This window comes from Rana temporaria, chromosome 1 (genome assembly GCF_905171775.1).
Source record: "Rana temporaria chromosome 1, aRanTem1.1, whole genome shotgun sequence".
NCBI classification, from domain to species: domain Eukaryota; kingdom Metazoa; phylum Chordata; class Amphibia; order Anura; family Ranidae; genus Rana; species Rana temporaria.
In genome coordinates, this window is record NC_053489.1 from 512,420,030 (window position 1) to 512,432,558 (window position 12,529).

Below are 12,529 nucleotides of genomic sequence, written 5' to 3' on the forward strand. Positions count from 1 at the left end.
TGCAGCTGCCACGGACTTGTCATTATAGTGAATGGGGTCAGCGGCTGCACCTAGCCACTCACCGCTGCAGCAAGAATCGGAAGATTCCTGCCACTTCAATTCGCACTGGCCCTGATCTCCAGTGTGAATGTAGCCTAAGGGTGCATTCACACCTGCATTCTGATAAGATGCGAGAACCCCAGTGGGTAGCTGCAGGAAACTCGTGCAGCAATCACATGCGGTTGAGTGGTCTTGGATTAGACTGCCTGCATCCAGGGCCAATCACTCACATATAATCACATGAGAGATTAGCTGTGGGAGCAGGCAGCCTCCCATTGCTTTCAATGGGGCTGTCTCTCACAACTAATTCTGGGAACCCCCCACTGGGGTTCTTGCATCTAATCGGTCTGTTTTGTCCAGTGTTTTTTAAAAGAAAGCAGCTTAAGACCCCTGAAGTAGTGCGATTTTAAAGCTGCATTTGGTGTGAACCGGGGTTTACTGTAAATAAAGTGAATACATTTTATTCTATAATTTGTCCCATTTTGCACATTTTCTTTCTTGCAACAACAAAAAAAATCTATTTTTTTATGCAACAAACAAATATAATGAATGAAAAAAAATAAAAATAAACTGTTAATGATAAATTTGATTGACTTCTTGTTTAGAAATATTGTTTCTAAGACCAATCCATCTTATCTAAACTACAATGAGGACCAACTGCATATTTTAATAAATATTTATTTTAAATAATGTCATTTTTTTTTCTTAAATAAACATTTTTTCCAACATTCAACTATAAAAAGTTTTCGAAAAATCTGTACATCATTTCCTTTAGCTCATAGAGCAGTGTTTCAGCAGTGTAAATGTAATGATCTACAAGTCACCAGTACAAACTATATAACAGGCCAATGTACAAACCTTGCTGGGAAGCCATATACCAAGTTGTAAGTACCTCAGCCTGGGTATGCATTCAGGAGCTTCATTGCACTAGTAGGCATGGAATTCTCAAATTATAATTTTAAACATTTTTATTTATTATACACATTCTGTAAGATCACCCTCAAAATACCTGTGGAAACTGCAAAAGGGAAAATATATTTATGATCTGTTAATATACGAAGCCACTGTGCTTTTTTTTTTTTTTTGGTCCATCGTTTTGCCGTTTCTGGTTTTCCTTCTTTTTTTTTTTCCTCCAGCTTCCTGAGTCTCCTCCATTGGGCAAAGTGATGATGCCTACTAAAAATCCTGCATCGCAAGCTGGATAACTAAACATTTTTTATTTAATTTGTTCTACACATTTAATTAGCCCCAAGTATAAGTAATGACAAAACCAATGAGCCCCTTTCATTTTTTTTGCTTTTCTACAAATTCTGAGTGCTGCAGTTTGGCAGTTGTCCATGAGGGGTACAGAAACGATAAAACTAATATAATAACATGCATTTTATTCTGTAAAAACCTTTAAAACATGTGTCACTGAATGATTAGGACTGTCCTGAGCATAACTTACTGAAGTTTTCCTTATTTGTCAGCTATTGCATTATGTGTATATTGTTTCATTGCAAATGTGCAAGCCTAAATCCTAGGCAGATCATTACTTAGCCAGTAATAAGAATGGGTGTTTAAGAATGGGAGAGTGCTGATTACCTATGCCAAAGCCTTGTGGAAACATACCCAAACCCACAGCTCCACTCAAAACTTACCACACCTGTACATAGTCAACCTGGGTGCTGGCCACTGTAGTCCGTTTTCACTCCCCATCAGAAATCATCAGGGGCCCCTTACACAGCTTTAGGTGGTAGGGCCCCCCTGGAGCAGAGAACCGGGGGGGGGGGGGCTGACTTCTCCCCAGACGCGAGATAATAAGCAAGGGGGGGACCATTGAGACCCTTGCAGGTGTAATGCAAGAAATAAGTTAAAAAAAAACAGGAGGGGAGCCAGCCGGGCCTGTAAGCGGCCCTGGGGACCATCGGTTCCCTTACAGGTGTAATGCCTGTACCCCCCTGATAGTAGCTCTGTATTTATTAGTTTTCAACAAAATTACTGTATACAGCAATTTCTCCACAGGAACCAACCTTCCTTGATGCGTTTTACCACTTCTGGCTTGCTTACAAGGATAGGGACTTCCCTATCCTTCACGGATAGGGGATGCATCATGGAAGCTATTAGAACTAATAAATATGGCAAGAGGAGCCAAGAGGAAGTGTGGCTTATATGTTTTTTTCGAGAGTCTTGCAGAATTTTGACTATTCAAAAATGGCCCCAAACAAACTGTAAACTGAATCATACTGAAACTAAAAAACAGAGAAAGAACAGTGGTAAAAGGACTGCCTTTTCTTACACTAACAAGTATATTCAGATATTTATTAGAGCCAAGACTGAAAAGGAATATAAAGGTAGGCTATTGCACATGCAGTTCTGATCTGTGTATTATAGTTACATGGAAAACTCTGCCTTCCCCTGACAGAATAACATAACAGGACAACTTTTCAGGTAACACAAAGTAATGGACCAAGAGGTAAGAAGCGGTTCATCATGTCCATCACCAGGCTAAGATAGACTGGCTCTCTGTAACAGTCCAATATAAGTATAATTGATACTAGTCTTTCCGTACTCGTCTCTTCCGCAGGGATTTCTTTAGGTTGTCTCCAGAGTCCGCACCTTCATCTGCTTCTTTCATCTGGTAGATAAGCAAACAGAACCATATTATGCCAGAACATTTTAAGATCTAGTGTGATTATTTTTCTCATCCATTGAGGGATAAAGGAAGTCTTGACTGCCGGGTTATACTGCCACCCACAGGAGAATTGGGCACTGGCAAACAAAATTGTGGACCAAGCCAGGATAACCCCTTCCTACTCCCAGCTTGCTTCAGCTTTTTGCCTCCAAGTATCCTGGGAGGAGGGATGTCTGCTCTCTGCTGGGAAAAGTCTAACCTTTTTGCTTGCTTATTGTTTTCTTTACGTTTTATATTCAATCAAGATTACTGCTGCTGTGCTGGTCTTTAAATGCGGCCTTTCCTTTACTGACTTTGGAGTGCCATAACAGGACTCTGTTAAGAGAAGAAACTATCCGTTTCTTTTCTTATTGATTTTGTACACACCACTTTAAAACCCAAGGGGCAGCCCATAGCTGTTGCCTTTTCATCTTCCCAGTCCAAGCTCCTTTGGGCTTTCTATAATGTATTCATACCCCTTGAAATTTTCCAAATTTTGTCATGTTACAACCAAAAATGTAAATGTATTTTATTGGGATTTTATGTGATAGACCAACACAAAGTGGCACATAATTGTGAAGTGGAGGCCCTTTCAAAAACTCTTTGGCAAGATCTGCACTCTAACCTGTCTTGGCCCTGGCCTTATTCTGTCAGACTTAAGCTAACTGGCCTAAGGCCGATAGATAGGCAATGACCACTATAGCAGTTTATCTCTTTGGAACTCTTGGAGTCTCTTGTCAGTGAACATGAGGATGAATCCTTTTGCTAAAGTGTCAGACTGTAGAACCCCTTCTTCAGAGCTGTCCTGGATGCCCTAAACAATGATGTCACCAGCAGCACAAATAGCCATCTGCCTCAATAAAAGAAGCCTAGGGCTCCGTTTGGGAAAACTCACCCATCACAGAGGCTAAGAAGAGTTGCTTTTGTTACTCCCAGGCCTTAACCTCCAAATCCAAGTCTGTCAACCAAATTGACCACAAAGTCTGGACTTCTAAAATCTTCCTCAGCATGAAGAGGTGCCCTCACTTTTCAAAGTGAGGGGGCATCTGTTAGCCTTTTGCGGACACTTGGACAACTGGCATATAAAATGGCTTGGGTGAAGACGATGGTTTGCTGGGGCTACAAGCTTCTTGTTGGGCATGCTCTACTAGATTAGTAAGTGGCTCTGTGGCACAAGGCTACGGTTTCTCAGATTTTCAAGGCTTCCATCTAGACTTCTGTTCACATGTTCTCCATGCTTTATCACATGGATGACCAGGCCTCATCTGAGCTCCGAGTGGTCTTTCAGGTGATTCTTTGAGCTGCAGGCAGTCCCCAGTTCTGTTTTTTGAGGGCATTTTGTTTGCTATGTTGACTACCCCTCGACATCCCAACAGACATTAGGTGTCCCCCCCCCCCCCCAATGGATGAACAAGAAAGTCTTTATTTACTGTAAAAACGTTTTCTTGGTATCCATTGAGGGACACAGGTCCCACCCCACTGTGTTAATGATCATGCTGTTGGTACTGTATTACCACAAAACTAAAGCATGCTGGGACTATGAGGGGTTCGGCCCACAGTTTGTTTTTCAGTATCGAATCTTCATGTAGGAGGCAGTGTAAATTGAGTCAAGACTTCCTGTGTCCCTCAATGGACTACCAGAAAAGGATTAGATAGTGATTTCAAAATAACCTATTATTGCTTTGTACATATCGGCAAAGGCTTGTGTGACAGTAGTTTTTACAACAATCTTGATAAAGCATTTGCAAAGCTTTCATTAAGCTTTCAGCAACTCATTGGAGTGTATATGAGCCCATTCACACCAAATGCGTTGGGCTGTGCTAGATAACCTTGCAGTCCCAACACAAGCACAAGGCAATTTGCCTTGTTTGCTATAAAGTCTGTTTACACCACTGCTTTGCATGTTCACACTAATTTTTTTCAGTGTAGCGTGTTGCAATGTAACCCTTCTCACTGCAATACTGCTGCAGTGACTTGTGAGATTAAAATAAAGTTCTAACATGAAAAAAGTAATCGGTGCGATTCTGGAATAGAGATGGGCTGCAGCAGAACTCCTGAACTGGGGAAAAGTTCTGTCCCAAACAGCGAACTCTATTGAAGTCTATGGGAGCCAAACCTGAGAAATCAAAAGTGCCCATTTTGAAGGTTTAAAGGCAAGTAATTGGCCATAAAAGGGGTATGGGGGTTCGGGTAATGCCCTGGGGGACATGCATCGATCACAATGCATCAACCTGCAGATGAGGTGCATTGCTGTTTGCTTCCTACCGTTGTTGTTACATGTAAGTGTATAGATACTTTAAAAAAAAAAAAATTGCTTTTAAAGTACTGCACTATGAAGCCTCTTCCTTTTTTAATCCTCCATGCTTGAGAGAATCTACAGTGAGATGTTTCGTATAGACATCAAGGACACACGAGATACATTATAACAAAGTGTAGCAATCTTCTTATAAGGAGGGAGCGCCCTTATTGTGTGGAATATTTCTGGTGGCTGAAACCTGTGTGAGTGAGTTAGATCTCTATAATTTGAGATCCAGTCCTTCTGGTAAGAGGCGTGTGTTTTATGTGGGGAAAGCATTCTGAAGCACCTTTTCTGTGAATCACTTTTCTACAAGAGCACGCTCAATTGGACTTTTTTTTCACTTTTGCTTTTTTCTTTATATACCTCAGTATGGGGCACTTTCACCCCCTTCCTGCCCAGGCCATTATTCAGCAATTAGCGCTGTCGCACTTTGAATGACAATTTCCCAGTGATGTAACACTGTACCCAAGTTGAATTTTTAATCATTTTCTTTACACAAATAGAGCTTTCTTTTGGTGGTCTTTAATCACTGCTGGTCTTTAAAAAAAAAGTTTTTCTTAGTTTCTGTCAGTAAATTTTGTAAATAAGTAATTTTTCTCCTTCAGTAATGAGGCGGCACTGATGGGCACTGATCGGTGGTGCTGGTGGGCACTGATAGGCAGCACTGGTGGGAAGCACTGATGGGCACTAAAAGGCAGCACTGACTGCCACCAGTAATGGGCATTGATTTTTGTCACTGATGGGCACTGATTGGTGGCACTGATTGGTGGCACTGCTGCAGCTTTCCTATAATAAGGGCACTGATGATCAGCGCCCTGATTACCCTCCCTGTTCTGCCCTGCGAGGAGATGCCACTGATCGGCTCTGATTGGACTTTACAGAGATCGGGGTCGCACCGTGTTCTAGCAACAAGGTGCAGCCGTGATGGCGGTGCTGCGCGGCCCCGCGAGAGTGGCCATTCTGGTCATATGATGTCCACCCAGAGCGAGAGCTGCACCGTCCCTCTGTCATTTGAAAGTGGTTAAGGACTCAATGTGGATATATATATTTTTTACTCTGAGATCTTTTCATATGTATTGTATGGTATTGGTTTATATCATAGAGGATTTAATAGGTTGTGCACTTATATTTTTTACATATTTAGTATTTATTTGGACTTAATAAGTAGCAGCACCTTCAACTATATACCTTTTTGTTTTTTGGGTTGATTGCAAAATATTTTTATATTGACATGTATTAATGCAAATTAAAAAAAAAAACAATCATTTTTTAATGAGCAGTGATTTTATTGTTGCTTAAAGTGCAACAATAAAAATTACTTTAAATATAGTGCTTAGTCTTCCTAATCAGGGTGCAGAATACACTGTGCAGCACGCAGTGCATTGAAGGCCATTCCGCAGGGTGAACACCAGCCGAGCACCCTGCAAATTCGGGTGTTCCCCTGAACATGGCCAAACAGCCCAACCATTCGCCAAAAACAATTCTGAAGCATGGTGCTGTTCTTTCTAGTGCACATGAATGGATATGCATTCATTGCAGCTGCTGGTAAGAACAAGCCATAAAGCAACCTTCAGCTCCAGTCTGGGGATGATGAACACAGATCATAACAGCAGTGCTAGGCAATTTGCTAGGAGGCTTTCAGGACATCCATGATGCCAGCATTAACAAAATAAACTATTAAGTGGCCTTTCACACCACAAAAACGTCTTCCAGATACACTCTGTATGCATTTCTGCATGCGTGTTTTCAACGTGTTTCCATATCCATTACAGATGATTTTTTTTTTCTTGCTTTTTTCCCATTGTATTGGGGTGTTTTTTTTTTTTTATGCATTTTTGATGCTTTTTACCACGTTCCAGTACAACTGAAAAGCACTGGAACACACTACACTGTTGTGAACTATGCCATTAGAACTTGTATAACCTACTTTCCATGCATTTTTGATGCAAAAAAAAAGCACTTGTATGTGCATGTGGTGTGAACGAGCCTCAAAAAAAAATATATATATATCCTAACCTTGGCAACCAACCATTTCCAGAAGGTGCTGGTAGTCACTTGATTCTGGGTTTTACTTTTTTTTTGCTTTTTCTTCCATTTCTTATTGAGGGTTTTTTATCTGGGGGTTCCCAAATGAGCTTTAAGGAAACCAGCTGTAAGTGAAATCTAGATGCTGTCATAGTCCTCTCCCTCTCTAGCTGTCACTCTGGTAGAGTAGTAAAACCAAAGCATCAGCATGGTAACCTGGCAACTACAATTTCAGAATGAGCTCTGCAGTAGCAGTGTGTATATTACTCTTGTGACAGGCTTCATTGAACGCACTTTGTACACCATCATTAAATAATGAGCTGTACAAAGAACACTGGATCTAAGTGGATTCTGTAATGTCAGAGTAATAAATGTCTTGGTTAAAAAGTAATTTCCCCAAAAAGTAACTAAGTGGCATTGAATAAAAAAGCGGAACTAAACCCATTGATTTAACGGTTTCAAAAAACAGTTACATTTCCTGAGTCCGATATAGTACTGTAGCAGCGCTCTCCTCAAACCCCCCTATGAGAGACTTCTATATGTATTACACATAAGAAACAATAGTTGTGCAGAGGAAGATGGTTATGTTTGATCACAAATCTTTACACTGTGCTCCTTTCACCAAGGGATATTCACCACGTGGGGGGATATATTCCCCTTTTGGGGATACACTCACCAAATGCAAGGATCAGATCAGCATGGAAACATAATAGACATCTGCCATGTTATTGCACTCTCCACCAATAGAGATAGGAATCAAGCCCTGACGCGTTTCGTCATTGGCTGACTACGTCTGAGGACGTGACTCCTATTGAACTACCAGAAGTGATGCGAGCATTCCATGGACCAGGAACAAGGAAGTCTACTAACTGGTAACCCGGGCGGCTTTGATGTTGTGCTGACTGGAGCGATCGCAATCACTAGTACCATTTGATTTTTTGCTTGTGAGCTTTGATTTGGGGTATGCATATTTGTATAAGGGTGTACTGTGGGCTCAATAAAACTTTTAAAACGGTACTGCTCTATATAGATTTTCTTTTTTCTACATATGGCTGCGGACCATATTAACTAACAAGAGCTATAGGTGGAGAGTGCAGTAACATGGCAGATGTCTATTATGTTTCCATGTTTAACCGATCCTTGCATTTGGTGAGTGTATCCCCAAAAGGGGAATATATCCCCCCACGTGGTGAATATCCCTTGGTGAAAGGAGCACGGTGTAAAGACTTGTGATCAAACATAACCATCTTCCTCTGCACAACTATTGTTTCTTATGTGTAATACATATACAAGTCTCTCAAACGGGGGTTTGAGGAGAGCGCTGCTACAGTACTATATCGGACTCTGGGACTTTTAGAGTTTTATTGATACTGTTTTATTCATGGCTACAACTACTGGCTACTACAAGTCCCATCATGACTCTGCCTGTGGGAGTCATGCTTGTAAATGTCACCCTTGCAATGCCCCATGGTACTTATAGTTTTGCAAAACAGCTGGAGGGCCACCAGTTTGAGACCCCTAATTTAGACCAAGCTGTTCCAAACCAACTATTCACTTCACTAAGTATAAACTGTAGCCTCAGCTACATACAGTATACAGCACTGTGTTTCTGCAGTGAGATGATAACTTCATGTCCCACATCTGCAAGAAAATTTGGCTGAGCTGAGCTTAGCCATTCACAGGAAGCGTTGTGTTCTATGAATGAATACACAGCTTCCTCTGATTGGCTACGGCAGAAAGGCAAGCTGATGACGTCACAATCTCAAACTCAGCCAGTCAGTAGAAGCTTTGTATTCATTCATCTTAAACAGTATAGAAAGGTCAAGACTAACACAGGGTTAAAGTAAAACTTTCTAGAGAAATATGGAGGATGTCATTGCTGGCCCCCCCTTCTAGAAACACCTGGCTATTATGTTGACCCCCGAACTTCAATGCTTTCATAGTTACTGACCCAGAACAAGTATGTAAATCAGAAAAGTCAGAAAAAAGTCAAACATCCTTATCTGCATATGTTGCTCTGGGTTAGTGACACAAAGGGGGTTATTTACTAAAGGCAAATTCACTTTGCACTACAAGTGCAAAGTGCACTTGAAATTGCACTGAAAGTGCACATGTAAGTGCAGGCGCTGTAAATCTGAGGGGTAGATCTGAAATGAGGGGAAGCTCTGCTGATTTTATCATCCAATCATGTGCAAGCTAAAATGCTGTTTTTTTATTTTCCTTTCTCTCCTCGGATCTACAGCGACTGCACTTCCAAGTGCACTTTCCTTGCAATTTTAAGTGCACTTTTCATTTGTAGTTTGCACTTGTAGTGCAAAGTGGATTTGCCTTTAGTAAATAACCCCCAAAATGTTGAAGCTAGATCAGCAGCAAGATAAACCAGCATAAGCCGAATGAAAGGTAAGCAATGACCACCTCTGTTTCTCCCAGGAAAGGTGCTGTATCCTTGGAGTATGTCACATGGATGTGTATGGGATAAACATTTTATTTCAGCACCATTTTATCTATTTACTAATGACAAACTGTACATTATATTTATGCACACACCTAATTAAATATAAACTATATCGATGTAGAAAACTTTTTTGACATGTGCTGGTCACTTACCTCATCATCTGAAGACTGATCTACTATATCACCAGTTTCCTCTTCTTCTTGACTGAACTCTTCATCTTCATCCTCTTGTTCTATCCTTTCATCTTCTTCAGCCTCTAGAAGAGGACAATTTAGATTTGGAATGAGACATGCAGCTTTATTTAAGAAACAACTTATAAAGTGTAAAAGCAGTGTTACTAAACGTTGTAAACTGCCAGTATGCAAGTGCAGGGGGGATTTCCTGCAATTCAGTGCCCTGCAGACCAACTAATCATTGAACCTCCTTTAATCATACATCCCAACTTTTTGAGATGGAAATGAGCGACACCTTTCAGCAAAAGTATGCAGGCATAGGACACACCTCTTGTTACGCCCCCTTAAAGCAGAATTGTACAAAAAAACAAGATTGGTTAAACCCACAAGTGCTTTTTTACCACGAATATTCCCTTATATTGACTTTTGGAATTTATAAATGCAGCAATTTAGAAATTAGATGAAAGGTTTAGCGCTGGAAAACACTTTTTGATAGATAAAAAGTGCATTTTATATACATCTATATTAGGGCTGCAGAAATTAACGATTAATTGTTCAATTTTTGTTAATTTCTTTGATCGATTAAAATAATTTTGATCGACGACAATCCGCAGAGTGAGCTTCGGCCTAGCTGTGTATCTTAAAGCATGGGGGCAGATGTGTATCTTAAAGCATGGGGGCAGATGTGTATCTTAAAGCATGGGGGCAGATGTGTATCTTAAAGCATGGGGGCAGATGTGTATCTTAAAGCATGGGGGCAGATGTGTATCTTAAAGCATGGGGGCAGATGCTGTAATATACACATCTGCCCCCATGCTGTAATACACACATCTGCCCCCATGCTGTAATACACACATCTGCCCCCATACTGCTGTAATATACACATCTGCCCCATGCTGCTGTAATATACACATCTGCCCCCATGCTGCTGTAATATACACATCTGCCCCCATGCTGTAATATACACATCTGCCCCCATGCTGTAATATACACATCTGCCCCCATACTGCAAGAATATACACATCTGCCCCCATACTGCAAGAATATACACATCTACCCCCATACTGCAAGAATACACACATCTGCCCCCATACTGCAAGAATATACACATCTGCCCCCATACTGCAAGAATATACACATCTGCCCCCATGCTGTAATGCAAGGAGATCAGCTAAAAGTAGTTGTATGTGTATGTGCGTTAATTAATTGAAATTAGTCGATTGATCGATTAAAAAAAAAACGATTATTCGAACACAACATTTTTAATCAGTAACAGCCCTAATCTGTATAGATCAGACCAAAATGAGGGACAAATGAGGAGAAAAGAGGGACAGAAGGACATTGCTCGAAATCAGGGACAGTTGGGAGCTATGCTTTAATGACAGCTCAATCTCTCAGCACTAAAAGGATTTTACATCTCACAGGAGGCCTGTTTACTTTACCGAGTTAGCAATTAGTAATGACTGGCACCCTGAAGTCCATTATGTGAGTACCCCAGATCATGTAGCATTTTCAATATGCTTTATCCTGCCTCTTTGATACAGACCAAAGTATTTTTTGTAGAATGAGAAGGGTTAGAACCTTGACTTTTATTGCCTTCTATAAACCAGTTAGTGAGATTTTCTATCACTTTCTGGAACAGAAAACAAGAGGAACCTCCCCAATAAAAGGAGTTTTATAGAACAGTGGAGAAGGGTTGGGATCTCTGTCAGGCTTTACTTTTGTGTCCTTATTTTGAAGATTCCCCTAAACTTCCAGTGTGGTTACCAAGACAGAAAATTAGGAAAATCTCCACTTCAGCCCTGGAGGGGTCACCCCCCTTTCATGACCAGGCCAATTTTTTTTTTGCGATACGGCACTGCGTTACTTTAACCACTTCCCGACCTCCTCATGTACATATACGTCAGCAGAATGGCACGGACAGGCACATGTACGTACCTGTACGTCCTCTGCTAGACGTGGGTGGGGGGTCCGATCGGGACCCCCCCCCCGGTACATGCGGAGGTCGGGTCCGCTCGGGGAGCGATCCGGGACGAGGGCGCGGCTATTTGTTTTTAGCCGCGCCGTCGCGATCGCTCCCCGGAGCTGAAGAACGGGGAGAGCCGCGTGTAAACACGGCTTCCGCGTGCTTCACTGTGTCGGCGCATCGATCGCGTCATTCCTTTTATAGGGAAGACACGATCGATGACGTCATTCCTACAGCCACACCCCCCTACACTAGTAAACACACACAAAGTAAACCCTAACTCCTACAGCGCCCCCTGTGGTTAACTCCCAAACTGCAACTGTCATTTTCACAATAAAGAATGCAATTTAAATGCATTTTTTGCTGTGAAAATGACAATTGTCCCAAAAATGTGTCAAAATTGTCCGAAGTGTCCGCCATAATGTCGCAGTCACGAAAAAAATCGCTGATCGCCGCCATTAGTAGTAAAAAAAAAAAAAAAAAAAAAAATGCAAAAAAACTATCCCCTATTTTGTAAACGATATAAATTTTGCGCAAACCAACCGATAAACGATTATTGCGATTTTTTTTACCAAAAATAGGTCTGTTAAAGCGACGCAGTCCCGAACTGTAAAAACCCCTTGGGTCTTTAGGCAGCAATATGGTCCGGGGCTTAAGTGGTTAACCACTTCCCGACCGCCGCATGTAGATATACGTCGGCAGAATGGCACGTACAGGCACATTGGCGTACATGTATGTCCCTGCCTAGACGTGGGTCCGATCGGGACCCCCCCCGCTACATGCGGCGGTCGGATTCCCTCGGGGAGTGATCCGGGATGACGGCGCGGCTATTCGTTTATAGCCGCTCCGTCGCGATCGCTCCCCGGAGCTGAAGAACGGGGAGAGCCGTATGTAAACACGGCTTCCCCGTGCTTCACTA

At 41.8% G+C, this 12,529-nt stretch overlaps 1 protein-coding gene across 1 annotated transcript in view; it reads right to left on the bottom strand.

Moving 5' to 3' along the window:
• Positions 1-1,109: 1,109 nt before the first annotated feature.
• CLGN (calmegin) overlaps positions 1,110-12,529 on the bottom strand; it is a 122,603-nt gene continuing 111,183 nt past the window's right edge. The window contains exons 14-15 of the mRNA XM_040331283.1: positions 9,624-9,727; positions 1,110-2,656 (exon numbers count right to left, since the gene is read on the bottom strand). Of these exons, the coding sequence (XP_040187217.1) occupies positions 2,576-2,656; positions 9,624-9,727 (185 nt within the window). The 3' untranslated portion in view covers positions 1,110-2,575. The remainder of the gene's footprint in view (positions 2,657-9,623; positions 9,728-12,529) is intronic.